This window comes from Triticum aestivum, chromosome 3D (assembly GCF_018294505.1).
Source record: "Triticum aestivum cultivar Chinese Spring chromosome 3D, IWGSC CS RefSeq v2.1, whole genome shotgun sequence".
Classification (NCBI taxonomy): domain Eukaryota; kingdom Viridiplantae; phylum Streptophyta; class Magnoliopsida; order Poales; family Poaceae; genus Triticum; species Triticum aestivum.
Window position 1 is genome coordinate 50677599 of NC_057802.1, and position 23388 is coordinate 50700986.

Below are 23388 nucleotides of genomic sequence, written 5' to 3' on the forward strand. Positions count from 1 at the left end.
GTGTGTTGCACAGCCTTGTTCTTCCCATCAAACTTTGTTTTACCATCAAACTTGCCCTTGTTCTTGAACTTGTGGGGCTGGAAGTTCTTCTTCTGTACCAGATTGGCACTAGAACCTCCCTCAATACCTCGAGCACAGGTTGTCCTTTCCTCTCACATTTTCTTCCACATCAAGAGTACCAATGAGATCCAGAACGGAAAACTCCTGCCTCTTATGCTTCAGTGAGGTAGCAAAGTTCCTCCACGTGGGAGGAAGCTTAGTGGTGATACCTCCGGCAATAAACTTGTCCGGTAGGATACAATTGAAGTGCTCAAGTTCTCTAGCAAATGACTGTATCTCATGAGCTTGCTCAACCACGGAGCGCTCTTGAGTCATCCTGTAGTCATAGAATTGCTCCATGATGTACAGCTCAGTGCCAGCATCCGAGACCCCAAACTTGGCCTCGAGTGCGTCCCACATATCTTTTCCATTATCAATTGACGCATAAGCATCAACTATGTTCTCACTAAGAACACTCAAGAGAGCAGCCTTAAACAGGGTATCCATCTTCTGAAAAGCTTGTTCCAGTTGAGCATCTTGATCTCCTTCAGGTTTGCCAAGAGTGGCGTCATAGCAACTCATGGTTTGAAACCATAAGACTGCTCTCACGCGCCACCTCTTATAGTGAATACCCTCAAACATAGGAGGTCTCATGGAAGCAACAAAACCACTTGGGGTAAATTGCCTATCATAAGGTTTTTGGATTGTTGGAAATATGAGCAATTTACCGAATGATTTTATTAACAGAAATACTAGATAAAGCATGACTAGTATAGCAGTGATAAAACAAGCCATGCGATTTGACAAAGAGAAGGTAAATAACATCTGCATATATGAGCTAGAACCGATCATCTCTAGAGCAGACAGTAGATCAAGATGCATATATGAAGTAGAACCTAACATATCTAGGGCAAACAACAGAACAAGGAATTGTGGCAGGACCTCGAACAGAAAGGAGAAGAACACATACGGGACAGCAGCAGCAGTTGCACTGGACTTGGGGTCGGTGTCCTCGCCGGCCATGTCGTCGAGGAGGTTGTCGACGTCGGGGAAGAAGTCGTCGTTGGGGATGCAGTCGTCGGAGTGCGGGGCGTCCGTGACGAAGAAGTAGTAGTCGCGTGAAGCGCTCCCCAAAAACCTTATCACCCTTCTCCCGTACAGGACTCAAAGAGGTGCGGTTTCGGAGGCCTACCGTCCCGACCTGTGGTGCACGCCGCAAGCCGGGATGAGGAAGATTGTAGCAGCAACGCAGTGTTCAGGAACCGGTGGCGAGAGGAGGAAGTAGTTCTGGTGCGTCTCTCTGAGAGAAGCGACCTCCCTTTTATAGGCGCAAGAGAAGGAGGCGAGAGGGCAGCGACGGGAGGCGAAACGAAGAGACGTAGATGAAGCAAACAGCCAGCAGCCGAAGGGCTGTACCGTTCGCATTCAAACTCCACTATCGCAAAAATCTTTTCAGCTTCCGTCTGACCTTTCGTATACCCGTAGTGCGTGGCAAAAATTTAGACATCGGCTCATTCCCGCAACCCGCGGCGCGTCGTGGCGAGGCGTGGCGACGCGGGCGGCGGAGGAGGAGCGCGTGTGGACGTCCCTCTTGTTCTAATGCTCATACATGTGGGGAAAGAACCTCCCTTATAAAGAGGTCCAACTCCCTCTAAACTAGCAATGTGAGACTAAACTTTAGTTCCACCTCTTGTCTTGTACAAATGGGCTGCGTGGGCCTTTAGGATTTATTAGGAAGTTCTGAAACTGCTATTGGGCTAGGCTCAAAATAGACAAAATTAGGCAGCTCCCTCCACCGCTGGCTGCAGATGCTGCGGAAGGAGGCGCTGCAGGGGCAGGAGGTACTCGACGCCACCAGCGACCCCTCCGCCGTCGTCGGGTCGGCCAAGAAGTTCCTCGCCAGCCTCAAGTCCCTCTTCGTCTGCAGCGCGGAGGTCGAACTCCTCACCGACGCCGTCGACGCGCTCGAGCGCCTCGCCGTCCCCGGCGCCGACCTGGACAAATTCTTGAAGGTGCTCCAGCTCGACGTCGCCATGGACGTCGACGACGACGCCGCTCCGGCCCCTGCCCCGGTCTCAGCCGCGCATTACGTGGACCAAGGCAGCTACTCCGTCGCCACCGTGCCCAGCGCCAAGAGGAAGCGCGCGGGGAGCTCTAGCGTCGACCAGGCCGGGGACGCCGACGGCGACGCGGACGGGGAGACCGCGTCTCACTCCCACGGCCGGGGCGTCCTCGACTGCGCGTACCGTCACAAGCGCCAGGCCCTGGCGTGCAAGCGGCACACCACCAGCTCCGGACATCCGCCCGTGGCGGTGGCGATGGCGATGGCCAGGGTGCGCTGCCGCATCGGGACGCCGAACCTCGGGCAGCTGCCCTTCTCCCGGATCTCCTTGCAGTGAAGATCGAGCGAGCTAAGTGATGCGTGTCCTTCTTTACTACTCCATCCGTTCCAAAATAGAAGACTAAAGTTAGTACAAAGTTGAGTAATCTATTTTGAAATGAAGGGAGTAGATACTTCCGGAGCACCTGCGATTCCTCGGGCATTTTGCTGCTTAGAACCTGTGGATTCTCCTATAGTAGTACTAGTAGTTCGTCCTAGCTCCTTGGCAGAGTTGTTCAACTAACTTTCTAGTTAGTTGCTTGAGGTGGACTTCCCAGCTCAATTATTACTCAGTTCGTATTGACGGACTCACTGATGCAATGTGACCGGCTAACCGTTGGATGATGAACTTCCCTCGTCGCGCTTCAACATTTTTATATTTTTTAAGTTTGACCATCTGCTCTGTTATGTCAACCTTTACCAACATTTGTAACAGGTTACCCGCAAAAAAAAACATTTGTAACAGGAAATTGATACCATCGCATCAGTTTGACTGTCAGCGTGAAAGACACTACATTAGGGCCGATTTGATTCAGAGGATTTTTAAATAGATCCAAATTTTGAAGGGTTAAAATATTTAGAAATTGTTTCTATATAAGTTACTCCCTCTGTTCACTTCTGAAGCATCTTACAAAAGTGAACGGAGGGATTATTTATAATGATTCAATACCATTACATTTTATTGGAAATTTTTTAGTGTCCACTCAAATCTCTTTCAAATAATCTTTTATTTTATCAGATGGTATTCCTGGGCAACTAAGAATACATTTTGGACCATTCAATAACCACCGGCCGATCTACGGGCTGCAAGTTCATCGGATGGCCTCTAGACGAGCTTCTGCTCCTCTGCACTTGCGCAGCTGTGAATTGCGCCTCTAGACAAACTTCAGAATTGTTTGATTTTTTTTAATGTTTATACTAGGAGCATTTGAACTTCTTTTTGTTTTGCGGGGCAGGAGACTTCGCTTTCTTTGTTTTTATTTACTCCGTGTATTAGCTTTGACCTAATATAACCTTTATAAAGTTTGATCAAATTTATCGAAAACAATCTAAACTTTCACAATATATATGGTATGAAAATATATTGAATGATGATTCTAATAGTATTGACTTGGTATTGTAGATGTTAATTGTTTTTGTATAAATTTAATCAAAGTTTAGAAAGTTTGCCCCAGACAATGCTAATATGCGAAGTAAATAAAAACAGAGGGAGTATATTAGCTTTGTCCTAAGTTTTTCTTTATTTATAAAGCAGCGCAGGGCGAAAGCCTATTTCAAAAGCTTTGTCCTATGTCAAATTATATAAACTTTGATCAAGTGTAAAGAAAACAATATAAATATTTACAACAAATATATCTTATATGAAATATATTCAATGTTGAATGTAATGGTATTGATTTGATATTGTAGATTTGATCAAAATTCTACAAAGTTAATACGGAGTAAATAAAACAAAGGAAGTATCAACGGTAGTATAGTACTAGTTTTCTTTGATGATAAGCTTATATAAAAGCTTCGATTAGGGCATCTCCAACGCCGATCCTCAAAACACCCGCATACATCCGGATTGTGTTGTGCCATCCAACACAGACCTCTATTGGCCCACCGAGCGGTCCGGACGTGTTTTCTCTCGTAAATTGGAGACAAACGCGAGGGGCCTTGCGGGTGTCTGGACTGCTGCTAAGCCCGTGTCTGACCACCCTGGCCAGCCAAACCTACCCCCCCCCCCCGGTCGCCGCGCAGGCTTCTCGCCTGGAACGGTTAGCACCGCTCCAAAGCGTCCGTGTCGCATTCATGCCCGACCAGAGCGGACGCGGTCTCTCACTAGCGTCGCGTGAGAGAGCGTCGCTTCGCAGTGCGCGCGACTTCTCCCCGTTCAAACGTCACGACAGCCGTCCGTTCGTCTGCCGCCCACATCAATGACATGCGGTTGCCGAGGTGGCTACTCCGGTGCCACCTGTTCGTCCCTCTGCCGTCCACCTTTGCTATATAAACTGCTGCCCCGGTCATAGCTGCAGTCATCCGCCTTCGATCCCTTTCTCCTCTCCGCACCACTCCCATCATGATTTCCTCGTGTTCCAAAACTCTCTTTGACGGGCTGACGACGGACCAGAATAAGGAGATGACCGACATTGCCGCCGGCTGACTGTCCGACAGGCAGCCGGAGGATGACGACGTCCCAATGGAGGACGCCGATGACGAGTCGGCGCCACCCTCCTCCTCTTCCACGCCAGCCTCGCTGGTGCATTGCACGCTGACCATCGGCGAGGCTCGTGCCCATTATATAGACATGGTGCGGGAGGAGCAATTCCGGGAGGCGCAGGCCGCCGCCGCCTACAACCACCAGGTCCTCGAGGAGCACCAGCAGGTGGAGGAGCAGCTTGACACCAGCAGGGCGATCGCGCCGGAAATGGACCTGGCGGAGCAGGTGGCGCTGCTTGAGTCCTACCACTCCACCCACGAGATCCGTCGCGCCCGCTCGCGTTACCGCCAGCGTCAGGCGAAACTGGGGTCACTTAGAAAGAGTTCGACGAGGCGGCGGACGAGGTGTGGGGCAAGACTGACAACGAGAAGGACATCAATCAGCTTTTAGAGCAACTCCAAAGGGCCGGCCCATTTCGTCCGCCTGCGTCCGTTTGGGTCGGCGCGGACAAAAGTGGCGGCCCAACGCGCCGACCCAAACCCAAATCACGTCCGCGTCGCGTTCGCGCCGACGCATTTGCGCCCCAAATGCGTCGGCGCGGACGCCGAACGGACGCTTCGCGCGCCTTCTCGCTGTCCGCCGCGTCCCCACATGGTGGCCGTCCAACTACCCGCTGCCCAGGCGGTCAGCTTAATTTATGACCACGGGCCCACGCGTCAGCGACGGCACTCGTCCTTTTTTAGGCCGACCGTGCGGCGGGGCCGTCCTCATCCAAACTCGCCGTCCACATCTGCCAACCTTTGCTCCCTCGTCGCCGGCAAACCCTAGCCACCACAACCACATCGAGATGGGCCTCTTCTCCGGCGCCAGCGGCAGCAAGGCCAAGAGCAAGGCCCCTGCCACCCCTTTCCCCTCAGAGTTCCTCCCGCCTCCGCCGGCGCCGGCGCCTCGCCGGCAGAGGCAGCGCGTGAACGTGCCCGTGCACCAGGCGGAGTGGCACTGGCAGCACCGCCAGCCTCTGCCGTATCCCGACGTGACGCCGCTACACGACTGGCATCTGGATCCAGATAGGATCCTAGTGCCGGCGGCGCCGCGGACGGCTCGGGCTCACAAGGAGGTGCGGCGCCGGCGGGCGCTGCTGACACCGGAGCAGCGCCGCAAGGCTGCCTACGCATCCGACTCGCCCAATTGGACGAGGTGGTTCGCCTTCGAGCACGAGGAGGCGAGGCGACGGGGCGTGCGCGAGGTCGACCCGGAGCTCGCCGTCACCGGCGCTCGTCGTCCGCGAGGAGGACCAGGCGACGGAGGACGCCTACCAGGCGGCCCTTGCGGCCGTCTACCGGGAGATCAAGGAGGACGAGTGGCGTAGGGCGGAGGCGGAAGAGGAGGCTCGGTACAAGGCGACAATGGCGCAGGCACTTGCCTTCTCCGCCGCGGGCGACAGCGTGGTGCCGCCGATGGCCCCGCCGTCCCCTATCAAGCCGGAGCCGGAGCGGGAGCCATCCCTCATCGAGCGCTACTCCTAGACGGGAGTAGTGCGCGAGTGGGTACGCGCGCCGCCGGTCTGGATGGGAGCGACGCCGGCGCAAGAGGCGGCGTACCTCGAGCACTGGCGCCAGATCAGGGTGGCCGAGGAGCGCCGCGACGGTGAGTACCTCGAGATGCTCGAACGCGACCTCGAGGAGGAGGAGCGCGAGGCCGAGGAGGAGGCGCGCCAGGCCGCAGCTGCACAGGCGGCCGCACACACCCCCGCGCCGGCACTGCCCAACATGACGGCGCTCTGGAACACGGCGTTCGCCTGGGCCGGGCCGGCGCCGACGCTCATCGACCTCACAGACCCCGAGGACGACGATGACGACGCCTAGGGCAGCGCGCCGCCTCGTAGTTTAGGCTGTTTTTATTTTCTAAAATGCAAATGAGGACGCGTGGACTCTCGTCGGCCTTCGTGGTCGGCTTTAATGTTTAAGAGCAACTCCAATGGGGCGACCCATTTCGTCCGCCCGCGTCCGTTTGGGTCGGCGCGCACAAAAGTGGCGGCCCAACGCGCCGACCCAAACTCAATTCATGTCCGCCTGGCGTCCGCGCCGACCCATTTGCGGCCCAAATTGGCCCCCCAAATGCGTCGGCGCGGACGCGGAACGGACGCCTCGCACGCCTCCTCGCCGTCCGCCGCGTCCCCACCTGGCGGCCGTCCAACTACGACAGTCAACATTATTTATGACGACCGCCCACCTTAGGCCCACGCGTCAGCGACGGCAGTTGTCCTTTTTTAAGCCGGGCGTGCGGCGGGGCCGTCCTCATCCACTGCCACTCGCCCCCGTCCCCATCTGGCCACCCCTGCCCCCACGCCGGCGACAACCCTAGCCACCGCCAGCATGGGCTTCTTCTCCGGCATTGGCAGCAGCCGCAAGGGCAAGGCCCCGCCCGCCATTCCCCCGCCCTCCCCGCGCCGCCGCGCGCTCCCCGGCAGAGGCCGCGCATCAATGTGCCAGTGCACTAGGCCGAGTGGCACTGGCAGCACCGCGTGCCTCTGCCGTACCCCGACGCGACGCTGTCGCATGACTGGCATTTGGATCCGGAGAGGATCCCAGTGCCGGCGGCGACGAGGACCAGGAGGCCGAGGCCGCCTACCAGGCGGCCATTAAGGAGAGCGAGGAGGAGGCGCGGTGGAGGGAGGCGGATGAGGCGGCTTTCTAGGATGCCATGGCCCTCTCCGCGGCGGGCGACTGCGTCGTGCCGCCGGTGACCCCGCCGTCCCCGCCCAAAGCCGAGCCGGAGGAACCGGCCTACCTCGAGCGCTACTCCTGGACCGGAGTAGTGCGCGAGTGGGCCAGCACTCCGCCGATCTGGCTCGGGGCGACGGAGAAGCAGGAGGCGGCCTACCTCGACCACTGGCGCCGCGTTCGGCTGGCCGAGGAGCGCCGGGAGGGCGAGCGCCTAGAGATGGTCGAGCGCGAGGCCGAAGAGGAGGCGCAGCAGGCCCAGGCAGCGGCGGCGTAGCCCGACATCGCCGCCCTCTGGAACACGGCGTTCCCCTGGGCCGTCCCTGCGCCGACGCTGATCGACCTCACCGGCACCGACGCAGACGCCGCCGCCGACGAGGACGCCTAGGGCAGCGTGTCGTCTAGTTTTTAGTCTTTTTATGCTAATTAATGTAATGTGGACTTCCGCCGGCCTTCGTGGCCGGCTTTATGTTTAATTAAATGCATGTATTTATTTTTAAAAGCTTTTAAACTTTTTTTGACGCGCCGACAAAATGTGTCGGCCCAGCGTTGGGCGCTCGCGCCGACCCAAACACAGCGCCGGACGTTTGTGTCCGCCGGGCCGACCCAAACGGACAAAAGCGGACAAAAGCGTCGTCCGTTTGGGTCGGCCCGTTGGAGTTGCTCTAATTAATGTTGTTTCTCTTTTAATTATGCATGCGTTCATTTTTTTCTAGCGCCGTCAAAATAGGTTCAGGCCAGCGTTGGGCGCACGCGCTGACCCAAATGCGGAAGCGGACATCCGTGTCCGTCTGGCCGACCCAAACGGATAAAAAAGGGACAAAATCGCCGTCCGTTTGGGCCGGCCCGTTGGAGTTGCTCTTACCCATTTGGCAAAATAAAGAAGGTACATTGGGCAGTTCCATGAAAGTACGGAGGCCGCCTCCGCTGGATCAGGTCAGCAGGAACACGGCCTTTTGTACTTGGAGACCCGCAGGATGCCGCGCCGCCCGCGTACTTGGACTGCCACGACGCCACGACGTACGGTGGTGTCCCCGCAGCCACGTCGCCTCCCACGCTCCATCGGTTCAGCGCGGCCGTCCGTGGTGCCCACGCTTCGTCGGGAAATGCTCGTCAGCCACGCCCATATCGCCCCCCGCTCCTTCCTTGCGAGCGCGCGGCCGGACAAGGCAGCCAACTACGTCAGGCCCCGCATGCCAAACGTAGAAAGTAGGTCGGTGGGTTTGAGCTGAACTCCATCTGACAGATGGACGAGGATGATGGAGATAAATTCATCCGAGGTCATTAGAATCGTTCTCAAATTTCACATTGGTCACTGGGCTTAGAAATACCCGATATACGGTCACAAAAGTCACAGCAATGAACGTTGACGGTCACCGCATACGCTTTGGTCCCATATTCTGCCTACGTGGCATAATGTTTAATAGATTGACCGTCCATGTATGTGTCAGCATGTCAGTGGCAGAGTGAAATTCATCTGCGGTCATTAGACCTGTCCTCAAAATTCACTTTGTCGTATTCAAGAATAAGTGAAGGACGCATGGGCCACTTGCACGCATTATTTTGTTGCAAGAGCTTTATGCAGTACATGATGCAGTGAAAAATTTTCTCCCCAAAATTCCTAGCCCCCTGTCCTCGTCTGTTAGAATAAATCCGAGGCGCTCCATCGATCTACCGAGGACCAAGCAATCACACGAGGCACGACACCGAGATTTGTTAACGAGGTTCACCATCATGGCTACATCCCCGGGGCATGACTACGGGCGCTCCTCCCTATGACACCGTCACAATACCGCACCCTGGCCGCCCGGGCGCCGGCACACCCGCCGGCTCCCCCGCGTGCCTATGCTATTATGTTGCCATAGGTTACATCGTGTGTCTACCCCCGATATATATGAGAGGCCTAGGATACAAGCGTCCTATTAGGACACAACTCCTACCCTGTCTACACACTGTCCAAAACCAAGTCCAACTGTAACCTAACTTGTACAATAATATTCGACACAATTCTAACAAACTCCACCTTGGCGAATATTCTCCACCACCTTGAATTCGTCAGTGCGTCGAATCTCCATGTACATTGGACTTGAGATACGCCATGAGCACCGCTGCTACTCTCAGACTCCATATGACTCCACCTGCAACTGTAGTCCCTTCTCGTCTTCTTCACAGTCAACACCCGAGTAAAATTAAGTTTCTCATTACTCTACTTTGTGCTCCCAACTTCCGGAGTTTCCGTTCAATGCCATCACACACCGATAATTTATCTGCGTGAAAATGAACAACTCACATATTGGATGTCACATACAAGAGTTACCTGAACTCAACATCACCGCTCTTTCTTGACTGTCTGTCTGAAACTTGAAGGAATTTCACCGTCGCCCTGTGTCACCCTGAGTCAAATTCACAGTTGTCTCATTCTTTTTCCCGGATAGTCTTTGACATGTCTCATAGCTATAGCACTCCGCCTCCTTCTGTACTTGTCATCCGCACTTTGCCACGTGCACTGAACACCATAGAATATACTGTCATGTACTCTCTCAGCTTTTGACAATTTTAGACTTTCCGCCACTTTCACAGATTCTCCATGGTCAACTCCTGTCCATCAAACGGCACCGATATACCCAGTCACCAACTTGAATCTGGTACTCGTCAACACTGCTTCAGCACCCCCTGCACAATTTGTCTGACCACATGTCTGACCACCAGTGCCTTGGCCTGTCGCTGTGTCCCGTGCTTACCGCACGCCTCGCCGCTATCACCGCGTCGAGCCTCTGTTGTCCTGGTCGAGTCCCTAGGGCCGCGGACCCACACCGCTCAAACCCCGACTGCAGAGAACCACTGATCACCGACCGATGCCGAGTATCACGTCTCCATCAGACCATTGGGCCCCAGTCCGATCCACGTGTCTCTTGCTTTTCCCGCTGAAATAGGCTTCGACTCTCCATGCATTTACGCTGTAGCCCCTCCATCAGCACAGAGTGTAGTCATCCATGAGACTCCAACTCCACCTTCAACGTGACTCCATGGTGGTTGTACGTGCCACCCTCCCGCGCCCTGTCGACTTCAAGTTCTCATGTGCACCGTCTTGAATCAACCCCACGCCATAGTCTGTCGAAGTCGCACAAGCCCTCAGACCTGCACCACGTGTTTCCACACCCCAGAAGTCGGCCACCATCAGCATCACGCTCCTATGTCGTCGTCGCTGAAATCACTGTCGTCTTCTGCTTTGACCGACATCCCTGTCGATCCGTCAGACATTCCAGTCCGACCCAGCCGAAATTATCCGACTGCAACCATGCTCCACCCTGCGTCGTTTTCCGCCCGCACATCTCTGCGCATTGCTTTGACGCCATGTATATGCATGATCCTGCCACGACGCGCTCCAGACTCCTGCTTCGAGCCTTATACGCACGTCGCCAATCTGCCATCATAATGGTAAAACCCCGTATCCAATTAGCAACACTTCCAAAAGAAATTTACTTTTTCCTGGTAGTCACCATGGGCGCAATAAAACTGTCTTCTTTCCTTATTGTGTTGTTGTCCATGCCACGGTCAATACCAAACCATGCAGATTGCCTTTTTTTCACCAACAAATCTCATGCCTTGCAGCCTCCCACGCATTTGGCCTTCCGTGACTCCTTCAAGCAGCCACCGACCATACATGTGCTCTGTTCAAAACAAATAGTAACAACCAAGAAATAGTCCCCCGTAGCCTGCACGTACGTGTGGCAAAGAGATCAACAAACAACTGTCCACAATGTTCCAACACGAAGTAGCTATCCAGACTCGTATTCTTTGGTTCTTTGTTTACCCAACATGCTCACAACTGGTCTATGGTCATCTCACACAGTGCAATTCTGCAGCAATCCAACGCGGTGCTGCCTTGGGCCCTCCGCAACGAAAACTCCTGCCATCCATCAGCTGCGCCCCACCAAGCTTGGGCCGCACGCTCCTCAGGATCGAGCAGATTCCTGCAGCCCCTGCATGCCGCACGCGTCATCTGCTCCTGCACGCGTAAGGCGCCGCCGTATCACGCTTTCCAAATCAATCGCCCAACTCAAGTCGATTACCAATATCGCCGAATTGATTTTCTTTTTGATACCGGACTCTCGACGAGTTCTCCCGATCGACCATGCGAATTGCTTGAGACTGCTCATGCCGCCGCCTGTTTCCTGATTCTTTTCCGATCTCGTCGAAAGCACACCTGACGACCTCCGCGGAACAATTCTTCCGCACGTTGTCCTCGTGCTGACGATAATCCATTCTCTAAATCAACGATCTGCAGTCTCCAGACCTTGCAACCTTGCTCATGATACCACTTGTTAGAATAAATCCGAGGCGCTCAGTCGATATACCGAGGACCAAGCAATCACACGAGGCACGACACCGAGATTTGTTAACGAGGTTCACCATCATGGCTACATCCCCGTGGCATGACTACGGGCGCTCCTCCCCATAACACCGTCACAATACCGCACCCTGGTCGCCCGGGCGTCGGCACACGCCGCCGGCTGCCCCGCGTGCCTATGCTATTATGTTGGCATAGGTTACATCGTGTGTCTACCCACGATATATATGAGAGGCCTAGGATACAAGTGTCATATTAGGACACAACTCCTACCCTGTCTACACAGAGTCCAAAATCAAGTCCAAATGTAACCTAACTTGTACAATAATATTCGACACAATTCTAACATCATCGTTCGTCGATCTCCTCGCAAATCGCCTCCATGTCCCCATCCTTCGCCGTCGTCGTCCGGGGGAGGCGCAATCCGTTGGGTCTCAAGGCGAGCACGTCGTCCGTCTCCGTCAATTTCATCGAAACCATAGAGTCTAAGAAGGCAACCGTCGTTGTCGTATCCCGTTGGGAGGAGGAGCGCGAGGGTCCAAGCGGCGGCACCATGTTTTCCCACAGGGTCGGTGCCTAAACCGACGAAATGCTGAACCATAGGTATGAGGAACACAAGGTAATCCATGTGCTCCCTTCACATATGTGCACTCGTCGGTGCACCGCTGTTGCATGGTCACCATCAAGCACGCTTCCAGGTGACTGAGAGCGTTGCCTCGTCTTACCTGACCCCATGAAGTTGAACCTACAGCAACCATGGAGTATGATTTCTCCCCAGCCAACTGGAATGATGAGTACATGTTGTTGTGCATCGCGACGTGGTTGCGCGAGTAGGATGGCAAGGAGCGAGGAAGGCGGTTCCGGTTTAAGGTGGAGGCGGGACTGGAAATATCGCTGCTGTTAGGGCGGTACTCTAATGATGAGTCTTGACTGACGAGGAAAAGGTCGTCGAAGAGAAACACGTCATACACGCACCGCCGAAGGCCCTGGGAGGCGCTGGCTGCCGCGGTAAGGCCTCCATGACGGCTCGCATATGGAGACAACCAGTAGCATCACCGCGGGATTGCCTCATGTTCCTCGTACCCGAGCTTGCCGATTTCGTGGTTTTAGGAACTGGTGATGTGGAAAAACTTGGTGCCACCGCCCAGACTCTTGTGCCTCCTCCTCCTAACGGGCTACGAGAATGACAACTGCCTCCCTCAGACTCGATGGCTTCGGTGACCACTGACGGCGACGTGTGTCGTGTCCGCTTTGAGCCCCAGTAGGTTACAACTCCCTCAGGCGACAGGGCGAAGGCTAGGAAAGGGCGGCGATTTGCGAGCGATTTAGAGGGATGGGAATTTTTCACGGCATCATGTAATACATGGCGTTTTTGCGACAAAAAACCCGCATGCAAGTGGGCCATGCGTCCTTGATTTATTCTTCAATACAACAAAGTGAATTTTGAGGGCAAGTCCCATGACCGCTGATGAATTATACTCTAATGCTGGCCTTTTTTACATGGTAATACATGTCTCATTTATATCATAAAAATCATTGTACAAGTCACGTAGACATCGACTTGACAAAACTGTAAAAACAATAGAACGCTAGCCTTTGCACAAAGGAACGCGAGCCAAGAAACAGAAAAACAATCAAGACCGAAAAATTCCTGAGCTTGACACCAACGTCCATCACCTTCCTTCGGCACCACACAACAGTCACCAAACGAAAAAATGACAACACCTCCTCATCCAAGCTCGATGCTGATATACAGGTTTACAGACCTTCAAGGTGGCTCACCAAAGTCAAAGCCATTGCCTGATATGCAGCTTTACAGACCTCCAAGGTGGCTCACCAAAGTCAAAGCCATTGCCGTTGAACGAATCAGACCAGGGCAACACTTCGGACACGCCATCAAACTTCAGATCTGGCCCCCATGCACGAGTAAGACGTCGGAGGAGGAAACTATACCTGCCTGCCACGAACAACGAACCCAATACACGATCCACCATCTTCCAAATGCCGCCGATGCAGAGCATAATCTGCATCCACTCCTAGACTACCTCCCAAACTCTACGCTGACGTTGGAGCAAACGTCGTCGCGACGGCGAAGCCTGAGGACATAAGTCCACCACGAGGATGTCGTCGCAACCGCGCCATCCTTACTTGAACGTACTGGTTTTCAAATCCAACCCCAACCATAGAGGCGGTTGCCTCGTCGGTGAAGGATCTGTAAAATATTTATTTAGCACCATCATCGCTGCCGAAGCCAAGATGATGAACAAACAAAAAATCTATGCTACTTGAGCCTAAAATAATTCACACGCATGGATCCGGCGACCCCTCTTACGACCAACGACCTTGTTCGTCGCCGGAGGCGGCGGAGGAAGGAAGCTCTCCAGCGGAAGAAAGAAAACGCGCGCGCTGATTCGAGTCACTCTACTGCTGCCCTGTTGGCACATGCGTGGACAGTCATCGGTCAAACGCTATGCCACATTGGCAGAATACGGGGCCAAAGCGTGCGTGGTGACGTGACTTTCATGACCATATTTCGGGTATTCCTTAGCCCAGCGACCTCCGGTTAATTTATCCCGAGGATGGTGACGGGCCGCCAAGTGGGTACTTGCACGTGCATTCTCTTGCTTAAAAACGAAAAGGACGAGGGTTTGGGCCCCGACCGATGTGGCGTGGCCTCGTCTTCTTTGGTCTCCTCCCATTTCTGCTACCTGCATGCGTTCGCCCATCATGTTTCAACAGACGGTGCAGCTGCAAACTTGCAACCAGGTGGGCAGGAGCATGTGGGGCGCTCGGGCACGTACGTACGCACGAGTTCACCGGCGCGTGACTTTGGTCGGAGGCCGCTCTGGGTTACCGTGCGCGGTGGTAGCTCCGGACCAGCTCGCACGCGGGTGCGCCACCACACGTCCGCGGCAACTTTTGGCACGACCGGCCGGGAAGCGAGCCCCGAGGCCCCAACTCGCTCGCTCAACTGGTCTCTGCATGCCAAACCGGGGGTGTGAATGTGATGTGATGTGAACTCGACTCGACGTGCACCGGTAGATGGGAAACTTATCTCACCTTGCCTTGTTAAGCCTTTTGATTGACGACAAGACAGCACGAGTGTACTAGTGATCACTGATGAGTCTGCGCTGCGTTGCTCGGTGTACACTTGCACTGTTGCACACTCATCCTGCTCAACACTGGATGTTGTTGCCCTTCGATCCCGAATCCAACGGCTGGCACAAACTAGTAGTACTCCTAGAGAGAGAGCGGGGCTCGGGTCGCGTGGCAGGCGCGCCCGTGATCACGGCAAGTTAACTCGGATCAAATCTTTTGGTCTTGGTCCAGTGCACGCATGGCCGTGGACACACTGCTCACTCTCTAGCTAGCTCACTCTACTGGGGTAGCTTTATCTGACACGACGCACGTTCTCCGAGGAGCAGCCAACCCAACCCAGCCCGGCAACCCGCGCCACCCCGTCGTCCAATGCCACTCTCTGCCGCTGTTGCTGCTACCACCTCCAACTCCCCGGCACACAAGCCCCACTCCTCTCCCTCAGCCCTCGCCGCCGGCGCCTGATCTTGCCCGGGGTTCGCGCGAGGGGACAGCCGGACAGGAGCCGCGATGAAGATCCTCGAGTCGCCCCTCATGGGCGAGTTCATCGGCTACCTCAAGTCCAACTGGGGCGGCAACTCGCGGGTGAGCCAGCGCCGGCGCCGGCTGCGGCAGCTGGTGGCGATGGTGCGCGGGGTGGCGGACGCCGCCGAGGCCCGGGCGGCGGTGCGGGGCAGCTCCCTCCACCGCTGGCTGCAGCTGCTGCGGAAGGAGGCGCTGCGCGGGCAGCAGGTGCTCGACGCCACCACCGACCCCTCCGCCGTCGTCGGCTCGGCCAAGAAGTTCCTCGCGGGACTCAAGTCCCTCTTCGTCTGCAGCGCCGAGGTGGACCGCCTCACCGACGCCGTCGACGCGCTCGAGCGCCTCGCCGGCCCCGGCGCCGACCTCGACATCTTCCTGAAGGTGCTCCGGCTCGACGTCGCCATGGACGTCGACGACGCCGCCGCCGCTCCGGCCCCGGCTGGCCCCTTCTCGGCCGCGCATTACGTGGACCAGGGCAGCTACTCCGTCGCCACCGCGCCCGGCGCCAAGAGGAAGCGCGCGGGGAGCTCCGGCGTCGACCAGGCCGGGGACGCGGACGGCGAGGCCGCGTCCCACTCCCACGGCCGGGGCGTCCTCGACCGCGCGTACCGGCACAAGCGCCGGGCCCTGGCGTGCAAGCGGCACACCGGCTTCTTCCCTCCGCCGGCGGGGCCAGACCGCTCCGTGGCGGTGGCGATGGCCATGGCCAGGGTGCGCCGCCGCATCGGGACGCCGAGCCTCGGGCGGCCCTTCTCCAGGATCTCCTTGGAGTGAAGCGAAGTGAAGATCGAGCAGCAAGTATGCGATTTCTCGTGCATCTTGCTGCTAGAACTGCTGATGCAGATTACCACTACTAGTTCGTCCTAGCTACCTAACAGAGTCGTTCAGTCAGATTTCTAGTTAGCTGCTCGAGATTAAGTACCACTACGTAGTACTAGTTCAACATTTCTAACATGAATGGATGATGAATGAAATTGATGTATCAGTTTCGCTCCTTCTGGTTTGCAAGTGCCCCCTCACATTTTACTCAACTTGACCATGAATTTGACGAGTATGAAATCCAAGTTATTTATCACAAAAAGTATAGTAGTAGTACATCTGAAATCATCTGCTTCTAAGTTCTATCTATAACCTACAAGTACATAATTATATATATCCAGTAGTACAATTTGTTCATCTAAACTGGGACCAACCTCCCCTCAGAAACTGCTGGGATATCCAACTTGCTTTGTGAACCTTGTACTGCATCATCATAATCAGGGAAAACTACTGGCTGCAGCGAAGGCGCGATCTTGTTAACCCGAAGCCATGTTGCTTCCCACAAACTGTTCTCCCCTCCGGCGCTTGTGCTCGATAAGATCCCGCTCGCTTTCATCGCCAGCAGAATGTTCTTGAGTAGCTCTGTGGCAGCCTCTTGTAACCTCTCAGTCCTGCTGCTCCCTCTTACTTTGGCTTTCATGAGCTTCTCTATCATGTCCAGTACCTCCAACCACAGCTTACTGAACCCAATGTGTGCTGAAAGATCATTGAGTGACTGCATGGATAGTTTGGATAAAAGTTTTACAGCATGCAAGAGGGACGACTCCATGTTTCTGAAATCCTTTGGTGAGAAATTCTGAGCAATCTCTAGCAATTCATCGAGCAAGTGGAAGACAATGTCGAATGACATCAACCACACCGAAGATGGAACTGATATCCCATCAACTACTAAGCATCTGTGCAACAATACCAGAGCATGATCCCTCACTTGTTCTCGCTGATCTGTGCACACCTTCCGCAGCGCCTGGACTAGCCGCAGCCACATCTCAGCGATTCCTTCCAGCATCCTTTCGGCCTCTCCACCAGCTTCCTTAACCTCATGCGACCAGCGTGCAAGGCAATTCACAGATTCAGCCATTAGGTTCAAAGAATGGATAGATCTTTCAGCAGACCCGAGCCGAGACTGTGCAAACTGTCTCGCAGCCTCCACCGAAAGGACGAAGTTGGCAGGTGAGAGGTGTGCCCCCTCAAACATGATGTAAATCAGGGCTTCAAAACCAGCGTCGGAAGCATCAGGATGATGAGCAGTGACACAGAGCAAGGAAATGATAGTTTGCCAACCCATCTGAGACTTGATATGTGTTGCATTATCCTTGACAAGGCATGCGACCTTCTGCGTGATGCTCTCGCAATACGCATCAGCCACACGAGCATCAAGTTTCAAGATTAACTGAAGCGATCTCAGTAGATCATCCACGAGATTCTCCTTATAAGGAAGCAAACGCTGACAGATGTCCAGGAGGCCGAAAACAGCTTTCTCCACCAGATTACAGGGCATTACCGTGGACTGAACAATATGAGTTATAAGCTCGAAAACATCATGCCATAAGACGACAATCCTGTCTCTGTTGTTTAATGTGACGGCAATGATAAGCTCTAAGCAGATGACTGCATTGCTTTCACCATCTATTGAGCTGGTGATCTTCGGAGGTTGGCCTGCTGCCTGAATGAGGGCTCTTGCCAGATTCAAGAGCGAGTCAGCCTGCAAGTGTTGACAATGTCGCACACGTGGCGGTTGGAGAGCGCGGGCGCCGCGCGGCCGCGCACGCAGGCGAGCAGCACCTGCAGCGCCCTGGCCAGGACGGCCTCCTCCGACGCCGCGTCGGTGACCTCGAAGCGGCACCCCGCGACGGCCTCCACGACAGCGGCCATGGCCCGGTCCGCGCCGGGCGCGTCGGGGCCGACGAGGTCGAGGGAGAGCACCTTGTGGAGGGACGAGAGCGCGGCGCCCGTGGCGGGCGCGCCGGCCTCGTCGGAGCGGACGACGTCGAGGAAGGGGCCGAGGTAGAGGAGCGGCTCCACGTCCCGCCACCGGCGCGGGCTCCACGTAGCCGCGGCGCGGCGGAGGGACTTGAGGCCCGTGATGAGAGGGTGGTCGAGGGGGTCGTCGTCGCCGCCGGCTGCCCAGCGGACGTTGCGGCGCATGATGGCGAGCACCGTGGCGACTTCCGACGTCACCACGCACGCCATGGCCGCGCGTGACGCGCTGGGCGACGGCGACGGCGGCGGCGGTTCCCGCATGGATCTGTGTGAGTGCGCGCGGTGCCTCGGTTGGGGGTACAGAAGGAGGCTCAATTTGGTAAAGGGATCTGCGGAGGGGATGCGTGATCGTGCCGTGTTGAACTTTCCTTTTCTTTTCTTTGACGTTTACCCTTTTTCCAAGTCGAAGAAAGTGTACGTACTCGTACTAAAATGATCGCGTTTGGCTTCAGTCCAAGCTGTTGAGTTGACCAGTGATGCACACGTAGATGTCACGTTAACGCGTGGACTATGTGACTCGATCTATCTCTCCACTGTTCTCTTGTTCACTCTCTACTGCGAGGGGGGCGGCTTGGGCGAAAACCCTAACCGCCGCCGCCCCCTCTCCCTCCTCCCCCTCGCCGCCGTCGGCACACGTCGGCGGCGGGATCTGGCTCGCGCGCTCGCTGGGGTCGGGCGTGGCCCTCACGGTGGTGGGAGTTTTGGCGTTGCTTGCTGCTAGATCTGGAGCTAGTGTGACGGCGCACGGCGGAGTGACGCAGTGGAGAGGAGGTACGCGGCTGGTGTCGTGGGAACGGATCTGACAGTAGAGGTAGGGGTACGTAGGAGAGGGCAGAGCCTAGGTACGGCGAGATTGTACACTCAGATTTACGAGTTCAGGCCCCTCTCGGAGGAGGTAATAGCCCTACGTCTCGGTGCCGCGAAGGCTTTGTTTTGATTGGAGTGTTGAGTTACAGGGGGTGCGAACCCTTGTGCAAGAGGGGAGGGGTGGCTTATATAGAGTCCGCCGACCCCTCGCAGTCCTCAGTTACGCAAGGGTTCAATGAGAGAATAAAGGCACGGACGTTACTGGAAACGCCCGTGTTTAATGGTCTTTATAGTGACGGAGTGATTGCCTGACCGTTGCCATCCTGGGGTGGCTCTATGTCTTCCGTCATTCGAGTGAAATCTTGTACTCCGAGTGAATAACGGCGGTCGAGTGGAAGTGGGATAACCGAGTGGATCTTCTGTCGAGTGAGTTGCACTCTGTGGTCACTTCAGTCGGTACCTCCTTTCTAACTTTGTAGGCCTTGGCCTCTTGTGTAGTGTCCTTGGGTAGGGCATGTAGGTTAGGCCTAGGACCCTACCCTAGGTACAGGTCATCGTCATTAGCCCCCGAATGGATCGAGGTTTGAGTGAAGAGGGATTGAAGCTGATTTCGACCCGACTCAATGTCTCGGAGACACTTTTTTAGGAGTCTGAAGGTAAGCGAGCTGTTAAATCCTCCGTCAGTCGCCTTGATCGATTCTGGCTTCTTGAGTGTCCGAGTGAAACAAATCGTAGAACGTCGGTTATACTAGATCTGGATATTCCTGATGCAACCGATTGATTAGCTGGATCCGGATTTCACGGGATTCAAAAATTTGGAGAAGCGCGCGGGCCGGCTACGGCGCGGTAAGTGGAGCAAATGGGGAGGGACTCCTCGATCTTCGCTCCTCCTTTTTCGCCGCATATCGGGCAGGCGCCGGTTGCGAGATGCGTTAAGATCGCGCAGGCCCACCGGTCAGTCACTCGGACGTGGGGGTATAAAGGTCGACGCGGCCGATGTGGGCAACAGTGCCCTCCACTTTTCCCCTTTCTTCTCCGTCTCTCTGCTTCATCCATCTCAGAGCAGCGCCGCCCCATTCGCTCCGCCGACCACCGCGGAGATGGCGAAGGACAAGACGAAGGCACTGGAGCACGCCAAGAAGGTGGCCAAGGGGAAGAAGGGGTCGAGCTCGCAGCCCGCTCTACCGTCGGGCTAGATCCAGGGCGATTGGATCCCCTCGTCGGTCACGGAGGATGATCTCGAGGGGCTCGTCACCGACGGCCTGCTGGCCCCCGGGTCTTGGAGGTTGCCGGAGGGGGGGACCGAGCCTGCGCCGCGCGACGGCGAGCGGGTTCTTCTTCTTACCTTCTTACCCATGTGGAGAGAGATTTTTCCTTGCCTCTGCATACATTCTTTTGTGGCTTCTTGAACTTCTTTGGTGCGCAAATCCACCACTTTCCTCCGAACTGTTGGGGAACGTAGTAATTTCAAAAAATTTCCTACGCACACGCAAGATCATGGTGATGCATAGCAACGAGAGGGGAGAGTGTTGTCCACGTACCCTCGTAGACCGACAGCGGAAGCGTTATCACAACGCGGTTGATGTAGTCGTACGTCTTCACGATCTGACCGATCAAGTACCGAACGTACGGCACCTCCGAGTTCTACACACGTTCAGCTCGATGACGTCCCTCGAACTCCAATCCAGCCGAGTGTTGAGGGAGAGTTTTGTCAGCACGACGACGTGGTGACGATGATGATGTTCCACCGACGCAAGGCTTCGCCTAAGCTCCGCAACGGTATTATCGAGGTGTAATATGGTGGAGGGGGGCACCGCACACGGCTAAGAGATCTCAAGGATCAATTGTTGTGTCTCTGGGGTGCCCCCCTGCCCCCGTATATAAAGGAGCAAGGGGGAGGCAGCCGGCCAAGGGGAGAGGCGCGCCATAGGGGGGAGTCCTACTCCCGGTGGGAGTAGGACTCCTCCTTTCCTTGTGGGAGTAGGAGAAGGGAAGGGGGAAGGAGAAAGAAGGAAGGGTGCGCCCCCTTCCCTAGTCCAATTTGGACCAGACCATGGGGAGGGGTGCGGCCACCTTTTGAGGCCTTTCTCTCCTTTCCCGTATGGCCCATTAAGGCCCAATACGAATTCCCGTAACTCTCCGGTACTCCGAAAAATACCCGAATCACTCGGAACCTTTCCGAAGTCCGAATATAGTCGTCCAATATATCGATCTTTACGTCTCGACCACTTCGAGACTCCTCGTCATATCCCCGATCTCATCCGGGACTCCGAACTCCTTCGGTACATCAAAACTCAATAAAACTGTCATCGTAATGTTAAGCGTGCGGACCCTACGGGTTCGAGAACTATGTAGACATGACCGAGACATGTCTCCGGTCAATAACCAATAGCGGGACCTGGATGCCCATATTGGCTCCCACATATTCTACGAAGATCTTTATCGGTCAGACCGCATAACAACATACGTTGTTCCCTTTGTCACCGGTATGTTACTTGCCCGAGATTTGATCGTCGGTATCTCGATACCTAGTTCAATATCGTTACCTGCAAGTCTCTTTACTCGTTCCGTAACACATCATCCCGTAACTAACTCATTAGTCATAATGCTTGCAAGGCTTATAGTGATGTGCATTACCGAGTGGGCCCAGAGATACCTCTCCGACAATTGGAGTGACAAATCCTAATCTCGAAATACGCCAACCCAACAAGTACCTTTGGAGACACATGTAGAGCACCTTTATAATCACCCATTTACGTTGTGACGTTTGATAGCACACAAAGTGTTCCTCCGGTAAACGGGAGTTGCATAATCTCATAGTCATAGGAACATGTATAAGTCATGAAGAAAGCAATAGCAACATACTAAACGATCGAGTGCTAAGCTAACGGAATGGGTCAAGTCAATCACGTCATTCTCCTAATGAGGTGATCTCGTTAATCAAATGACAACTTATGTCTATGGCTAGGAAACATAACCATCTTTGATCAATGAGCTAGTCAGGTAGAGGCATACTAGTGACACTCTGTTTGTCTATGTATTCACACATGTATCAAGTTTCCGGTTAATACAATTCTAGCATGAATAATAAACATTTATCATGATATAAGGAAATAAATAATAACTTTATTATTGCCTCTAGGGCATATTTCCTTCAGTCTCCCACTTGCACTAGAGTCAATAATCTAGTTCACATCGCCATGTGATTTAACATCAATAGTTCACATCACCATGTGATTAACACCCATAGTTCACATCGTCATGTGACCAACACCCAAAGTGTTTACTAGCGTCAGTAATCTAGTTCACATCGCTATGTGATTAACACCCAAAGAGTACTAAGGTGTGATCATGTTTTGCTTGTGAGATAATTTTAGTCAACGGGTCTGTCACATTCAGATCTGTAAGTATTTTGCAAATTTCTATGTCTACAATGCTCTGCATGGAGCTACTCTAGCTAATTGCTCCCACTTTCAATATGTATCTAGACCGAGACTTAGAGTCATCTAGATTAGTGTCAAACTTGCATCGGCGTAACCCTTTACGACGAGCCTTTTGTCACTTCCATAATCGAGAAACATATCCTTATTCCAGTAAGGATAATTTTGACCGCTGTCTAGTGATCTACTCCTAGATCACTATTGTACTCCCTTGCCAAAATCAGTGTAGGGTATACAATAGATCTGGTACACAGCATGGCATACTTTATAGAACCTATGGCCGAGGCATAGGGAATGACTTTCATTCTTTTTCTATCTTCTGCCGTGGTCGGGCTTTGAGTCTTACTCAATTTCACACCTTGTAACACAGGCAAGAAACTCTTTCTTTGACTGTTCTATTTTGAACTACTTCAAAATCTTGTTAAGGTATGTACTCATTGAAAAAACTTATCAAGCGTCTTCATCTATCTCTATAGATCTTGATGCTCAATATGTAAGCAGCTTCACCGAGGTCTATCTTTGAAAAACTTCTTTCAAACACTCCTTTATGCTTTGCAGAATAATTCTACATTATTTCCGATCAACAATATGTCATTCACATATACTTATCAGAAATGCTGTAGTGCTCCCACTCACTTTCTTGTAAATACAGGCTTCACCGCAAGTCTGTATAACACTATATTCTTTGATCAACTTATCAAAGTGTATATTCCAACTCCGAAATGCTTGCACTAGTCCATAGATGGATCGCTGGAGCTTGCATATTTTGTTAGCACCTTTAGGATTGACAAAACCTTCTGGTTGCATCATATACAACTCTTCTTTAATAAATCCATTAAGGAATGTAGTTTTGTTTATCCATTTGCCATATTTCATAAAATGCGGCAATTGCTAACATGATTCAGACAGACTTAAGCATAGATACGAGTGAGAAACTCTCATCGTAGTCAACACCTTGAACTTGTCGAAAAACCTTTTTGCGACAATTCTAGCTTTGTAGATAGTAACACTACTACCAGCGTCCGTCTTCCTCTTGAAGATCCATTTAATCTCAATGACTCGCCGATCATTGGGCAAATCAATCAAAG

The 23388-nt window shown here is 53.9% G+C and overlaps 2 protein-coding genes across 2 annotated transcripts; one reads left to right on the forward strand and one right to left on the reverse strand.

The window, feature by feature from the left end:
• Window positions 1-14999: 14999 nt before the first annotated feature.
• LOC123077325 (uncharacterized) lies at window positions 15000-16285 on the forward strand. Its single transcript, XM_044499584.1, has one exon. It carries the CDS (start codon window positions 15243-15245, stop codon window positions 16026-16028), a length of 786 nt encoding a protein of 261 aa, XP_044355519.1. The 5' UTR covers window positions 15000-15242; the 3' UTR covers window positions 16029-16285.
• Window positions 16286-17523: 1238 nt separating this feature from the next.
• LOC123077326 (ARF guanine-nucleotide exchange factor GNOM-like) lies at window positions 17524-18436 on the reverse strand. Its single transcript, XM_044499585.1, has one exon. It carries the CDS (start codon window positions 18312-18314, stop codon window positions 17760-17762), a length of 555 nt encoding a protein of 184 aa, XP_044355520.1. The 5' UTR covers window positions 18315-18436; the 3' UTR covers window positions 17524-17759.
• Between the last annotated feature and the right edge of the window lie 4952 nt (window positions 18437-23388).

Excerpts from the sequence above, each read along its gene's own strand:
- LOC123077325 (XM_044499584.1), top strand. The coding sequence starts at position 15,243 with ATGAAGATCCTCGAGTCGCCCCTCATGGGCGAGTTCATCGGCTACCTC.
- LOC123077326 (XM_044499585.1), bottom strand. The coding sequence starts at position 18,314 with ATGCGGGAACCGCCGCCGCCGTCGCCGTCGCCCAGCGCGTCACGCGCG.